This window comes from Gopherus flavomarginatus, chromosome 7 (assembly GCF_025201925.1).
Source record: "Gopherus flavomarginatus isolate rGopFla2 chromosome 7, rGopFla2.mat.asm, whole genome shotgun sequence".
NCBI lineage: Eukaryota > Metazoa > Chordata > Testudines > Testudinidae > Gopherus > Gopherus flavomarginatus.
In genome coordinates this window covers 88,253,997-88,275,132 of record NC_066623.1, presented here as the reverse complement: position 1 = coordinate 88,275,132, position 21,136 = coordinate 88,253,997, and the positions used below count along the sequence as shown (strand labels likewise).

The following is a 21,136-nucleotide window of genomic DNA, read 5'->3' as shown; positions in this document are numbered from 1 at the left end:
AGCCACTCGTATTCTGTTCTGTGACACACTGTGAGGGCCCGAATACTGCTACTGTTCACTTGGAGACACAATACAGTGAGTAGTAGAATTAATACGTCTCTCTCATGATTTGGTGCATTCCCTCAAGTGTGCAGGTGATCTTCTACTGTCTCACTGTGAAGCAGCCAAATATATATTTCCACAAGCAGGTACATGTGAAGTGGCTGTTGCTATCGGGCTCTTCTGTTCACTCCTCTCTTCCACTGTAGAAACCATTCCCCTGTAGACCATAGCTCCTGATAATACTTCCCCTAAACCCACAGTAACCAGCCCTCACTTCCAGTGATTCTGACTCCTGACTGCAATGGCAACCGTTATCAGACCACGAACCAGCTCTCTTTTTCTGATCCCTCTTCTGCACAGCTTCCCAGATCCCTGGCTGACACACTGGAGGGACTGATTCTGTGCCCGTTCAAATCAAAACTCAGACTTCCCTGATGCATGATAAGGCAAGAGATGCCCCTTTCTCACCACCAAAGACAAAGTATTGAATAGATATAAATTCAATATAACAGACATTGATGGGATCCACTTTAGTTCTCCTTGGTCTAGGTTTGAAGGTTAATAATTGTTTCCTTTTTCTCTCTTTTTGGAAATAAGTCTTTTGGAGACAACAGAAGAAGCAGAATAGTTTGAAAATTATTATATAAGCAATGATATGTCATCATGTTCTAGCACTGCAGAGCCAACGAGTTAAATGTCTCGAAGGCTGTCTTTTATTTTAACTTCTCATTTACATTCTGAACTTTAAGCTGACAATGGAAAGGCCCTGCCTGGCAAATATAAAACTAATTCTTGATTTGAAAACCTAATCTAAACGACAGGTTAATATGGACATTTGTTTTCCCTTCTCCAAATGCTAATCTTGCTATGTATCTGACATTCATTCACTCATCCCCTCAGAAAATATTTAGTGCTATTATTGCAAGTGATACATTGGGACTAGCATCCACTTACCAAATTAGAGTCACTGGGAGGATGGTACTTCTCTGTGCCCATTCTCACAAGTCCATCATGATATAAAAATATTTTTAATGGATCACAGGATGTTACCAGAATATACACTCGTAAATCAAACTTGTAACCTTCCATAAGAAATGGTTTGTCAAGATATTCCTGAACAATCAAGTGATCCTGAGCTTGCAGTTTTTCTCCATTTCTTATCAGAGAGATTCTGTTTAAAACAAAGGTTAATTTAAAACACTGAAATTTGACACAACTCTTTGAAGTACATTTTCATAGCTGACCAGTCAGAGAACCATCTTAATTCCATTATCTATGTAGATGTTTGTGTATCTTATTTGCATGGTACAGAAATATGCCGTTCACTTACATGCTTTTATTGCTTCCTGTACTTTACAGTGCTACAATGGGATGAAAAAAATCAATGCACCATTTAAAAATAACTTTCTGCTCCTATTCATCCGACAAGTTGGAATAATGGGTTTCCCTCTGCTGTTCAGAAATGCTAGACAGAGTGAACAGCCACTGGCTTTTAAGATTATTTCTTGCCATGCAGCTCTAGAGACTGGCTCCTATACTTTCTTCAGCTCTTCTGCCCCAGATCCAAGATTCAGTGCACTTCACTGCTGAACTGATTTCAGTGGGGCTACTTGCAGAGTAACATGATTACAGGTGGCAGAATCAACCCTCAACTCACCTGGTTGTTCCTGTAACATCCCATCCCGTACATAGAAGAGTATATTGCCTATATGTATTTTCACAAAAAGGAATCCTGATCTCAAGTCCTATTTGAGCCCCTTATCAGCAAAAGCTTTCTGTAACACAGAAAACAAAGCTCCCCTTTTACCATTTCCATTTAGCCTTATATCTTAGCTGTTACTGGTCTGTAGGCCTTTGTCAAAATGTGAGTCTTCTTATATTGACACTACTATTCACATATTAAACTTTTGCTAACACAGTTTCCAGGTAATGACAGTAGCTTGGGATAAGACACACAAAAGTTAAGATTTAATCTCAGACGCCACCCATTATTTGGAAAAATAATTTTAAACTTTTCACCTTTGTTTAGATAACATGAATAATCTATTCAATCGACCTACCCATGCCCCATTGCACCATTAGCTGGTTTGACTATAAAAGTTTTCTGTCTTCGCTTCTTCTTTAGTTCCTTTACATAGTTCTGAAATTGCATATATTCTGCAGGGAAGATCCATGTTCGAGGAATAAAACTATACTCCTGAGGCTGAGACTTGATCATTCTGCAAAAAGGAAAACTGAGTTTAGAAACATTTTTCAACCTTCAAATTTAAACCTGTTACACGTCAGTCTACAGGACTAAATTATATTCTGAATAGGGACTCTGAAAAGCAAGTTTATTGACAAAATAGAGTACCAAGAAAAAGTCCAAAACAGTTAAGAATAGTTGTCTATGATGAATTAATTGCAAACAGTCAGAACTATAAAAAGGGCTATATTGCATTTTTGCATATCCTCATGCATGGATTCATTTCTCCAAAAAGATGTGGCTCAATTAATAAAAATCCTTGGTGATATGCTATCCTTCCTATATGAAAGTATACAATGTGATTAAGATATATAGCAGTTCATAGATCCTTCTCCCCTTCGCAGAGACATCCTCCTAATCATCACATTTTGTTGGTAAAATTTTGGCCATATTTTATCCCCAGTGCATTGTTTTAATTTCATTTTTGTGCCACTCTGGGATGCTATCATGGTATGTTTATACTGAAGATACTCATAAGAATACATCTTGACAATTGTGTGTGTTTGGGTGGAAAAGAGGGGAAGGAGGGAGAGTATATATTTCTGGTATATATATTAGTGAAATAAAGGTCAGAAGGAACCAAAAGACCTAAATTCATGTCTTCAGGATGGAGGAAGAAGTATGGGTGGTGACAGGGAAGAAAGAGGACCCAGACCACAAGAAGTTTATCGCAGCATTGCCCAAACTGGAAATTATGATACCCAAAAGAAGATACAAAATGGTACCAGGAAGTCATGAGACATTGGACGAATATGAAGAGAAAAGAAGGAAATGCAAGAAAGCCACCACTAGAAGGTTTCACCAGTTCACACTGCAAGTTGACACATCTGAAAAGTGTGAATGTGCAGAGGCCGCTCAAAGAAGATTTGGGTGTTTCAAAAATAAATTGACAGCAGTATATGACCCAAACTGATTTTTTAAAAATAAATATAACATTGTGCAGTGAATTCTCTAACATATTACAGATTTAGTTATACTCTTACTTTGCCAATGAAAGCAATAAGGTCAGGATGCTTTGGATGTAAGTGGACTTACAGTATCATTTCAGTCCAACTATGAGAGACCATAAGAGACTTCTAATTGCCTTTTGGTAACAGAAATGACAGAATTACCAGGCACATCTGCAAGACTAGGACTGGAGCCAAAATACTAAAAATATTGGTACAATAGACACACTGTCACTGAATCCATTGGCTAAGTATACAACAAACATTACAGAAACCTGCTGCATTCTCCTTTCCCTCCAGATTTACTCCTCTGTATCTCTATATACATCTCCACTATGCACAACAGTTTAGAACTTTAATATCGTCATCTTTTTTTTTCTTTAACTGTGCATTGCCAATAAGTACAAATCCCCTACAGCATTTATAAAAGAATATTTGTAATAAAAAAGTTTGCACTCCTATAGGGAATTTCATCTGAACATGTCAAAGCACTAGCACATATACTATGCAAGTTTGGCCAATTATTTAGGTTTTATGAGGGCTAATTATCAGTATTTTTCTCATGGGAGGTATTATACTGATTTTACAGATGGGCAAACTGAAGCAAGAGGCTAAGTGATTTGCCCAAAGTCAGTAACTAAGCTTAGAATATAAACCTTCAAGAGACTTTTCAGAGAATTGCATGGGGTACACGTAACTGCATATAACTCACAATGGTGTTTGAGAGACTCATGTGATTAAATCTCTAAACAATGCACTATGTTCTTCTGAACCTTAATATATAATTACCATCTTTTTTCTCTGTGTTTATGAGCAACATATTTAGCAAAACTTGCTACCAGATTAATATGTTGCTTTTCTATTTGTGGCTAAGCTCCAGGCCTTTATGTTATTGTGAGGATAAAGTTTTATTCTAAAGCTTTTCTCCTCCGCTTTATTTACTTGATTGCTTGTTTCCTTTAAAGAAAGGATTTAGAGATAAACACTGTGTTCTGGACATTTGCTGCTCCTATTTTCAAAATACAGTATTCTACTTCTGCTCGCTCTGGTGCCCCATTGTATCAACAGAATACAAGAGCTGTATTTGTATTGTATTGCAAGCATGACTATCATTGAAAGAACTGCATAATAGAGCAAAGAAAACAATAAAAAAAAAACTGAGCAACATTCCAGAGCACTGTTGAAAAAAGGTAAGCAAAGCTGAGAGGTAAGATCATAAACAAAAGCAGTTGTGCATCATTCCATCCTACAATTAAGGAAACAAGGGAATAGAAGAGACTGTATGCAGCAGAAAAGCATGAGGCCAGAAATAAGAATTCTGTACTATTATATACATAGTCACAAATATTAACACAGAAGAATAGCAATCAGGAACCAAACCCTCCACTCTACACATTGTAGTATTCCCAGCCGCATCTCACAACTCCCTTTAACTTTAGATACAGATTTGCCTCTTCCACAAAATGGTCTTGAGGTATGGCACTTTGATTACTGTAAATTATTAAGATTAAATGTTGACTCACAATACTGAGGTCATGGAAAATAGGCTAGACAAATAGAATTACAGCAGGGATTAATTTCAGTAAAGTTACACCAGAGATATATTTGACCCAAAAATATTTCTGCTTAAGAAATTGAACCCACATTATTTACAGTTTCTTGTAGCATTGTCACAGACATCATTTTGAGACTGCATCCCACACTTGGGCTTCAGCAGGTTGAGAGGCAAGTTCTCAGCCTGAACCTGATATTATAAATGATAACCTAAGCACTTTATTGCTCTACATGTTTTTTGAAAATCTCAGACATGAAGTAGTATGTATGACTAACATAACACTGCCCATCATGCTGGTCAGTACTGCTTCATTGTATTCTGTCTGCTTTTCGTTTTACACTTCGATTGTAAACCCTTCAAAGCAGAGAGTGTCTTTTTGTTCTGTGATGGTACAGCCTCTAATCCAGTGTATCCTGGTCCATGATTTGGGCTCCTAGGTGCTTTGGTAATACAAATAAATAATAGTAAAACAGGAAAAGACACGTAAATTTCCATGAAGAAAACAGACATAGTGTAGGTCAAATTTTAGGTCTAAAGATTAATAGTACACTGTATTTTTAAATTACTTTGAACTAATTTACTGTACATATATCAATATATTCACAAACCTTTCTGTACACATTTGGAAAGCTCTTCTTTATCTTAGTAACAGGCTGATTAATCACCATTTAATATTCTTTTCTTATAGGTTATACTCATTGGGCCAGATCCTCAGACAGCATAAATCATTGTAGCTTCACTGATTTCAATGGAGCAGTGTCAATTTACACTGAGTCTATTCAGTACCTTGTATGTTTTTCAATAATGAAAAAAAAAAACCAACTGACATTTTAGAAGATAGTCCACAGAAGGGAAAGACTAGTTTCTTAATAAGATAGATAGATAGATAGATACAACTGCTTGTTATTATAAATAGATAATGTATTACTAAGTTACTATACATCAATATATTTGAATACTTTGTCCCCACTACTCCTGTTTCTGTTGCTAAATCATGTATACGCAAGTGTGCTTAAAGCACGTGTTATAAAACATGTAAGGTCCCAATCTTGCCTTGTGTGGCGCGTGGACAGACTACTGTGCATTTGTGGAGCCTCAGTGAAGTCAACAGGACAGGCACAGAAGTCCATCTATGTGCTACAGCATGCAGGATTGGGGCCAACACTACCGAGAACCTCAGAAATGATTTCATGGATCTGTTATTGTACCCTGTAGAAATAAACAGTTCTCATAAGAGACAATTCAACATTGTACAACATCAACAAAACATGTTTGAAAAGTGACTGAACTTAAATCTGCATTCCAAATGCCATTCCTAGATTAGTAAGAAGTAAGTTACTTGGTCATGTTTCTTGCTAAGAAATCCTTCCTACAGATCTCTCCCATTCCTGGAAAATGGTTGATTCTCTGGAAAAAAAATGTGAACGTTGGTATTTTTATGAGTTTCGAGCACAAATATTATAGACAAACATTTCAAACAGTCAATTAAATTAGTATCAGATTACACATTAATAGCTAAAGACTGTTCTAAATTATGCTCGATATCCTAGAGAGTACTCTAGATGTTATGGGCTGCATTCTCCTTTCCCGCCAGATTTACTCCTATGTATCTCCACTGACTTCAGGGCAAGTGAGAAGAGAATCAGATCCTTTTACTCAGAGTTATAAGTAAACAAATACTGTTGTTACAAACTAATGTTAAAAAGGAAGGAGATTACTTACAGACAAATACTAGGGAAAAGGGCTCTGATTATCTAACAATATACAAGCTCATATCCAATTTATCCTATAGATGTTTCTGTAGTTTGAATGAAACACTCAATCTCTGATCATTCACTCACAACAGGCCACTGGCAAGCAGAAGCACTCCTAGAACACCAAAGATGTTGACACTAAAGGCCAAGTGATACAGAAACTTCATACTGGGAAAACAAGATAGAAATTAAGAATCCTTAGTATCAAAATATTTGGTGCAGCTGGTGTTTCTGCCTTCTAGTCTTGTGATGGGTGCAACCGACCCAGGAATACCAAGTGATTAATTCATGACTTCAGAATGGAATCGTTTTTTTAAAAACTGATTCAGAAACATTAAGTATGTTGCATGTTACCTGGTAGTTTCGGAGCTCAGCAATCTTGTCTTGTTGCACAGCAGAATCACTCCATATGAGATTAGCAGTCTCATCTTCATCTCTTGTCTTCACAAACCCCAGCTCATCTATTACTAAACGAACTACACAAAAGTGATACATTTAAATATTTTGAAACAAATCTTCCAAATGTAAAACATAATATTAATTTTCAGTACAAATTCACCCTTGGCCACAGAACAATATTAGCATACAAGCTAATGGAGTTCATATTGTTCAATTTATGATAATTTGGACAGTCTCCATCTGTCTATTGCATAACTAATTATAGTGTCATTGTAGCTGGGAGCAAAGTGCAATCTGCAGTGGGAACTGCTAAGAGCTTCTAAATTGTACAAAAATAGTTTAGTAACAATCCACTTAGTCTAAAATCCATTTGAGTCTATCTTTCTAATTACATATGTTAATTTTACAGCAGCAATGACTATAGGTGTCACTGAGGCCAGCAGACAAGGATGCCCCTTAAGTCAAGGGTCTAATACTTACAAATACAAATTGGTGCATTGTTCTAATGTAAAAACATAAGTCTAAGGATGTGCCACACATAAGTAATGTTGCAGGAGAAGAGATTTCCCTGAGTGTAAGCATGATTTCTTTAAAAACTATTCATTCAGCAATCTGCACAATAGACTTGCTCTGATATCTTCTCTCCAGAGGGAGACTGTCCAGTTTCTGGATTTGAAGCTTTCCCCATGTGACAAAACTTGGCCTAGTGGCCAAAGTGCCAGCTGAGTATTTGCATGGCCATCAAAAGTCTATATAACTCACTCAAGATTAGAAACATTCAGTCATTTCAACAGCCAAAGACCTTAACTAATTAAAACCAGACAAGGCAATCTCTAGAAAATTCTATAGAAGGTTGTGTATTGCTATATGAACATTTTACAGAGACTGGATTTACAGGTAGGGAGTTTTAAAGAGCTTCCTACCCATAGTCATTCAGCAACTGGCATAAGTGACTCTTAGCAATAGCTCTGAGAGATATACAATATCCCTACTGACCTCACTGGGTGTTAACACTGAATCCCAGTGATGAACATTTAAAGTACTGAAATTTAAGTGATCTTATTGCTGATCAAAAACATGCAAGAAAAAGGAGTGGCAGCAGTCATAGTATGAAGATATGCACAGTACACACAAGGGAAGTCAAGACCAGGAAGCCTACCAGGGCTCAGAAGCTGTGAGTGGCAACTCATTCTGGTATGGGATGTAGGCAGAGCTTGGTCAGTAGGCAAAGTCTGGAAGAGTGCTGCTATTTTTCCCCTTCCCATTGATTCATAGTAAATGTCTCCAAGAATCATGACCAGAGATAGATGATGCATCCATGCCTGTTGGTCCTCCTCTTTCTTTAGATTAGCTGTTTAACATGAGAACCCTCCTGTTGGCTCACAGTGAACAAATCCATGACTAGAGTTTTCCCAACTGCAGCAAATAGTCTTGAATGCAGAATGGGCCAGCTCCCATCCATCCTGATGGATTAGGGTCTGCTTACACAATGAAGACCACAATTAAAAGAAGGACTAGATCCTAGGCTGGTTTTAGAGTATTCTAGATTTATGATAAACTCCAATGATAAAAGAAGAGAAACATGCTTACTGAACTGCAATCTGGACTTTGGCTTCTAACAACCAGTCATCTAAATATGGCTGCACTTCAACTCCTTCCCACTGAAGAGCAGTCACTATGAATGGAAGAGGATATGCTGTTATATGCTACTGGGGCTACCTGCTGTTGAAATTCTTGTATTGGGTGGAGAAGGATTGTTCTGTCCAAAGACTTCATCAGTCTGCCTGCCCAGACTGAAGAAGGAGAGCTGAAGGCAGTATGCCAGAACTCAGCGAACCATGGGATCCAGGTCTGTCTCTGCTTGTGCTAGAAGGTGAAGGAGTGAGAAGGGAGCTGGGAAAACTGGCTCCATCATACCAAGTGAGAGTAAGGAGGAATTGGCAGGGGAGTGAAGAAACAGGATTGACCTGCTACCATTCCTTGAGCAGCTGAGAGGCCTCCTTTCCCAGGGAAAAGGCAAGAATCTAACTGATGGAATGTGGAGACACTGCATATGCAAGCTGCCATTTTGTACTCTAGACTCAAAAGTTGCATTATTTTAAATGAAGAGCTAGATTCACAAAAAGGACAGAGAGAGAGGCTGTCAGTGTTGCAGCACCTAACTTTTAGGAACTCTGCCATCTATCCTGAGTTAGTCTCCCAGGCTCCCTGTACAATGCCTGGGGAAAGTCAGACACCTAAAAATGCACATATAAAGGTAGCACCACCACTGGCATCTTTTAACAGGTTTAGGGGTGCTCAGATCAGGCCTCAAAGGCTGGGGCTTAAGCATAAGTAAGGTGCCGAGCTGCTGGGAGGTGTCAGGACTTAGGTAGCTGCGCACATGGTCAGTGCTGAAATTTAGGCACCTAGAAGATTTTACCAGTGAAAATGTTGGTATCTAGAGACTTTAAGCACCTACAGGGATAGGCAGCAGTTGAGTGGTGGTTTTGTGAATGCCAATTGTGCCTAAATGTTGGACTTAGGCATTTGAAGTTTAAGTTAGGCACCTACATTCCAACTGTGAACCTAGCCCTCATAACTGTGCAGCTGCAGCGAGTTGTTAAGTGAGAACGCTGGGAATCTAAATTAAATTTGTCAACTGTTTCAATGCTAACCAAAGCATTCTAGAAAGGAGAGGGAGAATCATGCTACAGAAATTTCACAGTCTGAGTCACAGTTCATTTTCCTATGCTGGCTCAATACATCCTCTTACTTTTCCTAAGCAAGGAGATATGTCTAGCAGAGCACCAAAGTCCTACCAAGGGAAGAAATCAAGCCCAAGGAATGCAGAACCACCCTTGGATGTATCTGAACCCCAAATGAAGAGAAAATAACCCCACAGAGCCCAGCAGAGTACATATATTTTGATCATATGCACCATCATCTGTGGATCGAGCTTATTTTGCAGAGAGATTTCAGAAGAATTCCACTACTACCTTTTTTCTTCCAATTCAAACTCTGGGCCCATAGAAGATACTGGACCATCAGTCCACATGGGTAACAAGCTGAACAGGCCTCACAGATATCATAAGGTCCAGAAATAATTTTATACTCTCCTAGACCACTTCCTGAAATTCTGATATAGGTTGATGGAGATATAAGGAGACAGGGGTTTCCCACCTGAGCCATACACTAAGGAGACCTCCATTGGCAAGGAAATGCTTTGTATCTGGAGACTGGCCCATTTGTCTCTGGAGAGATGTCAGAGAAAGCCTACTATGAAGATTGCTACATGAATAGGAGAATATATTTTTAATATAGTCATTGTTCAGTTTTCATCAAGTAACAGCAGTGGCCACCATCATCTCCAAAAAGCTAAAATGTCATTCCCAAAAACTTTATTTTTAAATCCGAAGCTAAGAAATAGTAATCTAGTTTTGTATTTCTCCACCTCTCCCCAACCCCACACACACATCATGAAGCCATGTATAAAATTAATTAGCTTCAAGTGTAAGAAATGCATGAACATGATCAGTTTCTTAGAGATACTTATATGTAATGATTAGAGAATTTGACATTAAAATCTTAATTAAGTAAAGAAAGGTGTAAGTTCTAATTATTTAGCTAAACTCATAATTGAGATTTTTTCCTAAAGCTTTATTATTTGGTTGTTGATATTTTAATAACAGGCTTAATCTTGAGTAACAAACAGGATTTATGGTGCACAAAGCATGCAAGACCAGTAGATATATATTATAACACAACATAGAAAGATTCCTGTGTTTAAAAAGAAAACGAATGGCATTAATTCACTATGGGCCTGACCCAAACTCCATTAAAGTCATTGGGGTCTTTCCATTACCTTCAATAGATTTTGGATCAGGCCGTACAACAGTGAAAGTTCTCTTTCCTTCCTGATTCTACTTTTTATTTTACCCCTGCAGTCTGATTTCAAACCCTTTTCACACACACCAGTAGCTATTAAAAATAAGCAGAATCTGTAGCCTCCTACCAATTTCATATTTTGTGCCAGCAACGTTTGCAGTGATGATTCCATTCTTTTTCTTCTTTCTGACTTTTCTTTTAATTGTGCTTTGGTAAGGCAGTTCTGAACTCAAGGTCAGACAAGAGGTTCCTTGGTTATCTTTGAAAAATAATGTTTATAACAGTCAACGATACCACAATATATAAAATAATGCACCTAACTGAAGAACCATAGTACGAAAGCAATGTGAATTGCTAGTCAGTTAAGTATTAGTAAACTTTGATTCAGACTGATTAATAGTTACAAGCATGTTGAAACACCATCATTAATGAGCCATATTAAAAATACAAGAGTTCTATAATCAATTTGCCTACCTCCTTCATTAGGCAAGGATGGCATTATAACATTGGGCTGCACAGACCCAGGTGTCCGAATTCTGTTCCAAGTTCTCAGAAAACCATGAAGACCTTCAAAGTCAAATGATTCAAAGCCTGTGTCATACCATTTCCATCTCTGATTATGACGACTGTCAATTATGGAAGAGACAGGTATCTGCATTAAAAAGGATTTCATTATAAAGGAATAACTGATAAAGCGTAACTGCTATAGAAGCACATTTAAAACTGTTTCTTCCTTTTGTTTTTGGCAATGTGTGTACCCATAACTGATGATTAAGCCTCTAAAAGTAAGCAAGTTAGAAAAAATATGCAAATGTATTCATCAAAATGCAGAAACCCAAAGGTAGTTTTCTGTTTAATTTATGGTAAATAAAGACCTTTTAGCTGTCTCTGTTCTTGAAAAAGGGGTTATAAGGTTTCACTTATTACAGTTTGTCTATCTAAGATGTTTACATGATTTGTTATTAGATTCAATAACTGGAACTTTTATCCTCAGCAAAGTGCACTGAATTCCTGGTAAGTTCCAACCATACGAAAATGTCAGGGTTTTAAATAACGTAGTGCAATATTATGCATGCTCCCATCACCATGAGGGGAAAAAAGTGAGACCATTTGTTGAACATTTATTAAATCAGTTTCATATAACCTGGGACCACAGACACTAACATGCTGTCACAGGGTGACTGGCTCCTGTGACTGAAGTACGTCCAGCACTCTTGTGCCATCGCAGGTGTAACCCACTGCATCAATTAAGGGGGTGGGACTTTTTCTGGGCTATAAATGGTCAAAAGGAATTTCAGTGAGAACAAATCTGGAAGGGAACAGTGATACTGTGAGAAAAAACTTGCTCAGGAAGAGAGAGCCACAGAGAAGCTGGAAGCAGGACTGCTGACGTCCTCTGAGAGAGCTGACAGGGACAACCCAAGATGTGAGCTGGGGACCTGTTGTGTTTGTTGTTAAGATGAACAATAAAACTGCATCAAAGAGATGCCGGGTATGGCAATGAGTCATTTGGCAGCTGGGGAAAAGCCCTGCCTTATCACACATGCATTAATTCTAACCTGTTTGATGATGATGCAGATTTCAAAACTGTTCGATTGATCATCATAGTGGACTATAGCCTTCATGCCATTATGAGAGGATTGACACAAACTAAGGATGGAGCGGCGGAGCGAGTCAATTCTCCCTAGCAACTGAAAAATGCCCTTTATGCTGATCAGGTCAAAAGCCTTTGTAAGATCTAGGGCAGTCATATAGAGAAGTCTTCCTTGTTCTTGACATTTTTCTAGCAGTTGCCTTAGCGTGTCAGCTGCACTGACTCTTTGGAAATACACATTAAGTAAGAACTTGTAATCCGTTAAAAGTTTACTGGCCGCTGCTTCCCGCAGCTCCCATTGGCCAGGAACAGCAAACCGTGGCCACTGGGAGCTGCAGGAGGCATGCAAATGCAAACAAACTGTCTGGCAGCTTGCCAGCGGATATCCCTGACGGGCTGCAGGTTGCCCACCACTGGTTTAGGTTGTTTAAGTGCCTGAATTCTGTATTTACATATTTTAATATGTTTATATTTCTTAAGGGTAACCATAACTCTGAATTTCCTGGGTTATTAATGCTTGTTTTGGGAATAATCACAACAACCTTATAAAGTACTCTTTTGTTTTACCCTATATGACTGATACGTACTTTCTACCTTACCTGCTTTAGTTTATTTTTGGCCTTTGAATACTGTATTTATATAACATTTGAAATCTCACATACTAAAGTGTTTTTAAAAATCTGTCTATACACTTCAAAATGCCTGGCAAAAACTTTAAAAAATCAACTCTGAATCAGGATCAAATATTGCCCTAAATATTTTACTACACTGGCAGCATGCATTCAGTCATGCTTCCATATCACAGAAAAAATTATAAGAACAAAAAAAAAGAAGCTTTGTTTGGCAAAATGCCCCCCAAAAAGTGTTTCAGATTTAAAATTCATGAATTCTGCATGGAAAGACAAATAGTTTAAATTGCGTCTATAATTTTTAAGTACTTGAATTTCTTTCATGCAATTATGAATGTGGTTAAAGGTGCTTTGGGATGGCTTTATATATAGTTTAAGTATGTTGTATTTGCACAAACGCTTTAAAATAGCTGTAAGACAATGTGAAGCACTCCTGCTTTATTTGATTTCAGTCTAGGATAAATGTGATGACAAACCACAGATTTCTAAAGCTGAAGCAATATGCAGATGTTAAGTCACACACATTATACAGGGAAACCCCACTATAACGTGCCCCGCAATAACACGAATTCGGATATAAGGCGATCATAAGGTGGCTCCAGCCGCCCCAAGCAAAAAAAAAAAAAAAAAGTGGCCAAAGCGCCGCAGAAGCACAAAAAAGAAACGGTTATAAATATGCATGTATTAATTCTCACGTTTAAATGTTATACATGTCTAATGATATGTGTCACTCTCTGCATATGTTCCTAAAAATTTTCCTGTCTTACATACAAATATGGAGCGCCAAATTTTGAAGGTGCAGCCCACAGTGTTTACTTTGTGCTAATGACTCTGACATAATTGATAGCCCTTTAACAGAACAGAATATCTTCAGAACCCTTGCTCAGATCTCTTTCCAAATGACAGGCTAATGACATCTTCACTTCAAAAGTCAAAGGGAGTATGGTACAGTGTGTACACAACTATACAATTTTGGTAGAATTTTTCTGTTTGGGAACTAGATGGCTCAGACTGGCACGAGGCATCTCTCACCTCTAAGCAACCTGTTCAACTCTGCTCAAGTCAGCAGTGACCAAAAATGTATTCAAATTGGTGTCTGGTTTCTCCTTTTGTTTTATATTTTTACAGAGGAGAGTAGGGGTATTTGAGAAGATATGGTAGAAGACAAACTGCCTTACCTAATTAATAGGAGTTGTCTCTCATGTTGATAATTAAATACAAATTTTCATGAAGGGAATCCATTTAATAACTGTTTTGCTCTTGCTTTTGTTCTTGTGTACAAACTACATGGCTTTTTAAAGATCTTTTACAGATCTATGCTCAGATCTGAACAACAAACTACACATGTGTCAAGATGGGCATTCAGATGTACTCTGTGTTGGGAAAAACAGAGGCCAAAGAGTCATGACACTGCAGCAAAATAATTTAAAAGGGGTATTTTGCTATTATAAAAACAACACATCCCACAAATGATGAAATTCTCTCCAAAAAGTCTCCGAGCCTAGATTATAAACAGAAATCTTAAAACAAATCACTCAAATAAAAAATAGAGAGCAGGCACAGTAAGGTTTAAAATACATGACTACTAGGCCAGGGGGGTTGGGGATTTCCTATAATGCTTCCTACTCCCATTCTTCATCCATTGTATTGTAGTTTAAATAAATTACAGAAATAATTGAAACCAGAGCGATTATACTGTGTTATTTTGACATATAAAATATGCAGAATTTTAAAATATTGTGCACAGAATTTTGGTGCAGAATTCCTCTGGGAGGATAACAGGTTAACCTCCTGTTTTAAGAAGTTTATCTCATCCAAAGTCTTTTGCTTTTCAACCCAGGTCAGCTGAGATCCCCTTGACTTTCCATTGACTTCAACAGTCTTTGTATCAGGCCAAAAATGAAAAGAGGGCTGATGACTAGTTATCCGCTCTTTTGTCTACAGTTAAAGAATAGAATCCTCACCTGTTTAATGTAGCAGAATGGATAGAAAAAAGTAATACCAGAATAAAAACTGAAATATCCGCACAGCTCAAACATTTTTAGTCAGGTGCGGTCCTACAACTAAGCTCATGTAACACATTGACACTCGGATAGTAAACAGTTTCAGAATGTTTGATATATATTAAATTCTTCTAATTTTGCTAAATTCTGTAGCTACAGTGAGACAGTACAATATAACATATGAATCCAGGTATGTGATGAGCTAATGTTATGTTAAACTGACTAAGTCTTATTGCTGCTGTGTAATCTTTCAGCCCACATGAGTCAAGGGCTCTAAAGTTGTACACCTCTAAGGCCTGTTTAACTCCTAATAAACAAAACACTTTGATTAAGCAATACTGGAAGCAGAGGTTTAAAAGAAAATATTGCTCGATGTTCATGTATATTTGGGGAAAAGATTATATATAAATTTAGCACAAACTAGTATCTGATCCAGATTCAGACTAGTTTTACCATTCTGGTCGGGTTTCAAAAAGTGATGGAACATGGTACCTGTCACCTTGATTATGAAAGGAATGCTTGTCTGGGGGAAAATAAAGATGTGTTACCTAAATAAGGTAGAATGAGCTCTGGTTGGAGGTGAGACTTCCTTGGGAACTCACACACATTATACATATAACATATTAAATGTGTACACAAATATTAACCAGAAATAAAAAGTATGTACAATACCTGCAATTTTGGAGTGCTCACACTTTCATGAAAGCCTTATCTTTTGTACATCCTGTCTTTGTGTTAAAATTGTTTTGGTTGGTTAGTTTTTGCATGTAAAATATTTGATGGCAATGAGCATGTGTCCTCAAGGGGGCAGAAAGGGGAAAGTTAGGAGCTCTGCAGTGACAAATGTTGTGACGTATACTTTTCACAAGTAAACGCTGCTCTTATAAACTACACTGCAATACTCGCAGCATACCAGAGATCAGAAACAGGTACAAAAGTAAGATTAGTCCTTTCAAGATTGCCCTGAAGGATGGTTGCCCCTCCATGCATCCCTTTTCCAAAAGGGCTCTCCCCACTCCTTAACTAGATATGAAGTACATTTTTTTTGTTGAAAGTTGTGTTAAGCCTTTTAAAAAAAAATTGCTTCCAAGAGGTCTTCCACTTTTAGGGCACAACCAGACTTTTATTGGCTTGCTCCGACCCTACCCCTGAGGCTAGCATTAGAGTGATAGCATGCTTCAGACCGACAGCCAAATGCATGCTTTGGAGAAGTATTCTGCTTGCAGTCTAAGAATTAGTACACTAAAAGCTAAAACCAGACTAGAAGACTGTAGTATAAAGCAATATGCTACAGCAGCACGTGCTTATGCCCATTTCTATTTGTATAAGCTCACATAATAAAACACTAGAAAATGTGCTAATTGACAAGACTAGCCTGTCTGTCAAAAGCAAGGGAAATGCTGAGGAACATCAGCTTTAGTCAGTAATCGCAACAATGAGAAGAAATATTGGCAAGGTACATTTTTCACTTATCCCCTAAAAGTAAACCAGCAACCACGCTGTTTGTGTCTGGTAAATCTAATAAATTTACAGAACACATTCCTACCATCACAAGCGAATATAAAATACCGCCTTAGGCTGTCTCATGTTTTCTTTATTGTGCACTCTTTCAGCCTGTAGCATGGACACGACAGTCATCTACAGTCCATTACTTCAGAAGGTATTGATAATTCTATTAAACTATTATCTAGGGCAGCCCTTCATTGCCTCTAAAATAGAAATTACTTCCTAGCCCCTTATCACCAATTAGAGTTCTGTTCAGCAAAACAGATAGTTTATTGCAGATAATTACCTAGAAATGCAAATAATCATTTTATCTGTATACTTTAGCTCTCTCCATTTGAAATGGTGTTATAATGGCCTAGACTCTGTTTTGGTTTATATTTCATAAATGCCTCATACAGAAAGTATATACCTCTTAGTTATATTAGCATATATTGACATGTATTACATGTTTAAAAAAAGATAATTTTGCATCTTATATAGTAGATATTGATGAAATGATACCTCTTTTGTAAGCAGTTTGAGATCTATGGATAAAATGTGCTCAATAAGAGTTAGGTATTATTATTATTATTATTGAGATTCCCAACTATGCACTTTAGAGTAGAATCCTTGAAACAAAAAATGGAAAGTACAGACTTTCAAAAACTGCCTGCATTTTCACTCCTCACACTCTTAATTTAAAATAGCATCTTAAATGACTGGCTCAGTACACTTTATACATGAAATAGAACTATAGTTACAAAGCAGGAGTCAAGGGATAGCCTAGGACTTACAGACCACTAATTTTTGCAGAAGTTCAATATTGTAACTTCTGGTTTAGCTAACGTACATCTTTTAGAAAGACATCCCATCTTGATTTAAAGATTTCACTTGATGGTTAGTCTGGAAAAAAGGAGTTAGAGGAGACTTGAATTAAGTATTTTAAATTATGAAAGATATTGTAGCAACCTGCCTATAACTTTGAGAGAGGAACACAAGTTGCCAGAGGGAAGACTTTGCAGGAGGCACCAAGAAGTCTGCTGAGTGCACATAATTCGATTCTTAAGTGCAGTATTTCTTTAGAGTCAGTTCAGTTATACAAGCATGGACCCCTTTCACGTGATTAACCAACACACGGTACATGAAATGGGCATAATGAAAAGTGACTTGTTCTCGATTTTTACCCTTTCCTTTAACTTGAGAACAAAGAATCACTAAATGAAAAGGAAGTGAATTTAGAACAAATATAGGCAGAATAAGAAAAACCCACTTCTCTTAAGGTAATTAAATCTTGTGCTTAAGATCACTGAAGGAATGAATAACTTTTCTGCATGCCCATACACAGCATTGCATATTTGGCAAGGTTCATTACGAGGTTGAGTTTTTATTTGGTTTTGGGGTGGGGGGAGTGTTTCTGGAGGGGGGGAGGAAGTGATGGCGCATCTTCATCTGAAGCATCAGGGATTAGACACATTTTCTGCAGGATACCAGACTACATGCACCAGTGGGTTAATCCAATATGACAACTCATACAATTCTGTGTAAGAATGTCTGTAGTGTGAAGGCAAACTGGCATGTAACTTTACCAGCCAGGCTCAAAACTTTACTAAAATGATGACGGAAGAAAATAAGACTAATGATATTTTACTCACCTATCAAAAAAAATCACTCCCAAGAAGATAATGGAGTAGGTTTGGCAAGGCTGGTTTTCGATGTTCCAGTGGAGAAAGAGCTCTGATACATAAGACCAATTTCTGATCCAGCAAAACAAAATCTTTACTCTAGTACTAATCCATTCTCAGATGTCCTTTCCAGCTTGTCTTTCAGGTGAATGTCACTTTCCTGCAGATTTACAGAATTCAGATCTTCATTATGGAATGATACCAGTTGCTCCATATTCAAGGTTGTAACTAAGTCTGAATTATAAACTTAGTTTTGTATCCCACTCAAACCCTGCTTCCCTCTAAAATTTAAGAGCCTAAATTCTCTCAAGTTTTGCTGGATGGAGAAAGAAGGGAAGCACTACTGCTTTACTATCTTCTCCTATTCCCAAGTGCCTCCTTCCCACCCAGACCCCCTGTGCTTCTGGCAGCAGACCTCTGTCTTTCAGTCAACATCCACCCTATATGCCTCTGCATCTGTTACATGCTTCCTTATGCCCAGCTGATCCCTGATTGTCAAAATAACCTCTTAGAGTCACTGGCAGCTGGTATAAGTTAGAGCAGAAGTCTTCTCAAATCCATGTCAGGTACTAGCCAACTGCCAGGATGGCCTCAGGATCAGGGATATAAACACAAAGATGAGTTAAAGCAAGTACCCCTTATCACAGCACAGAATCTGGCCTATTAGCTCTAATATATTCCAGGGCTGCACTGCCTAGCTCCATCAGTGTTTCTGGACATAGACTATAATTTCTAAATGAGGCTTGCACAGTCTATGGTTGTGAATTACATTATCTAAATTCAGATCCTGGCACATCAGAATGGTTGCTAGTCTAGCACCCAGGATGGCACACCGACAGCACGATGAAATGCAAATTGACAGATGCTGGCCTGCAGCCCAGAATCCAGAATCTGATTCAAAATGTCCAGTAACACATTCCAAGTCTAAGGTCTGGGCACTAACTAATTGTCACACTGAGGGTAAATGTCTGTCTATGGTTTTCTAACATATGAAACTGAAACTAGGAGGCTCCTGCATACATAGTGAACTCCTGCCCACCCTACAGTAATTGCTCTGAAGTTTCCCCACTGTCGCTACTATTAGTATAGCTTCACTGGGAACAGCAGTGGTGGGAGTACTTGTGTAGATTGGTAGTTGCCAATATTTTAACCACTGCAACATTCAAATCTGCTCTAAGCAGGACAAAGTGATTGGCAGAATATTATTGGTTGGTCTGCACTATTGCAACCACTAGTGCAGCTGTGCTAGTGGTAGCAATGGTGGGAAATTTTAGGGCAAAAATGTAGTGTATACACAGCTGTTTAAATACAGGAGAACAAAGGAAAGAAATTTAACATTGAACAACAGGAAAAAATTAAAAACAGTTTCTAAAAATAACAGAACACCTTGGCTAGGGTATTAAAGGGACCTGAAAGAGTTAGATGCCCATGTCTCATTGAATTTCTGTGGGAGTCAGATGCCTAACTAACCCTCCTTGGAGAATCCTAGCTTATACCTGTTTCTGCTTTGGGATCCTGAGCATCCAGTGGGCATTTTTTCAAACCCTCTGGTGTACACATCATTCTATAATATGTCAAACAGTATGAAAAAATGCTATTCAACATCCCTCCGATTCTTCCAAACAAAAAGACAAACAAATCCACACAATTTTAAACCCATCAGGCATACACATGACAAGTACATAGGATTCAGTAGTACTGCCCAACTAATACATATATTGTACAAAAGCTGGGAAGTGATGAAAAATTAATATTAGGGTATTAGCAAGACGACTCTACCCATGTTCACTGCCACATTACTGCATAAAATCAATTCAAAGTTGACTTTACAGGCAATTCCAACTAGTATTGATGTAAAATTAAAAAGAGGCTTCAGCAGAACCAAAGAATCTTTTTTCAGTTTCTTTAAATATTTAATCAAAGAGAGAAGAAACAATATTTTAAATAACACCTTTCATCCTAAAGACCCAAAATACCTCGCAACCCAATTGTGTGAATTCAGTCTCACAACACCCTGCAAAATATTGCAGGACACTTCTGCCCATTCTATAGAACTGCTAACAGAGACACAGAGAAACTGACTGACTTGTCCAAGGTTACACAGCAAGTCAGTGGCAATACAAGGAACACAGCAACGAGAACAAAATCCTAGCTCCCATTCCCTTGCTCTAACCCAGTAATACTCTGACTTCAGTGATTCAGGAGCCAAATTAGCAATCAACATTACCCAAAAGAGTCACAGTAGTGTGAATTCATGGTTTCATATATACATATTATTTTCACAGCAAAATGACTGACAAGTATTCTACAATTGGTTAATAATATAGTAAAAGCATCCTGATTGGTTAATAACTTAGACTGGTTAGTAATTAAATCACTGTTTTAATTCATGTGCTGCAAAGAGCTGTAGGAGACACATTAAAGAGCCACTTGCGGCTCCCGAGCCACAGTTTATCCCTGGTTTAACCATGCTAATAGGAGCAGGAGCATCCATATGGAGGTCAAGGACACCCACAGTTCCCCTGGCTCTGTCCCTCCCATAAGGTTGCACTGCTTCCTCTGGATCCCCCCAGCAGAGCAAGGTGTGAAGTTGTACCCCCAGAGTGGAGTTATTCTGATTCAGTAAGCAGAACTTCCAGATTAAGGCCTTGCGTACACTACACAGTTTTGTTGACAAGTCAAGTTTCATCAACAAAACAGTGGAGGTGTACACACCTCCAGCCAATTTAAATCTCCTGCTATGCCGACATAATAAACCCACCTCAGCAAGCGGCATAGAGCTTTTTGCAACGAAGTTAGAGCAACACAGTATCACAGTACTTGCTTATGTCACCATAAGTAGCCTCCAAGAGGTATCCCACAATGCTCATCATGAGCGCTCTGGTAAGCAGTTTCTACTTCTTGCCCTGCAGCCAGGTACACAGGCATGCGCCC

The 21,136-nt window shown here is 38.0% G+C and overlaps 1 protein-coding gene across 8 annotated transcripts in view; it reads right to left on the bottom strand.

The window, feature by feature from the left end:
- Positions 1 to 21,136, bottom strand: part of TTLL7 (tubulin tyrosine ligase like 7) — a 127,510-nt gene that overhangs the window by 67,563 nt on the left and 38,811 nt on the right. For 7 of the 8 annotated variants that reach the window (XM_050963497.1, XM_050963498.1, XM_050963503.1 and 4 more), the window contains 6 exons: positions 11,284 to 11,461; positions 10,937 to 11,068; positions 6,898 to 7,019; positions 6,129 to 6,196; positions 2,103 to 2,261; positions 997 to 1,213 (listed from right to left, as the gene is read on the bottom strand). In XM_050963497.1, the coding sequence (XP_050819454.1) occupies positions 997 to 1,213; positions 2,103 to 2,261; positions 6,129 to 6,196; positions 6,898 to 7,019; positions 10,937 to 11,068; positions 11,284 to 11,461 (876 nt within the window). Of the gene's footprint in view, positions 1 to 996; positions 1,214 to 2,102; positions 2,262 to 6,128; positions 6,197 to 6,897; positions 7,020 to 8,101; positions 8,370 to 10,936; positions 11,069 to 11,283; positions 11,462 to 21,136 lie in introns of those variants that run through there. The other variant, XM_050963502.1, reaches the window with a different exon arrangement.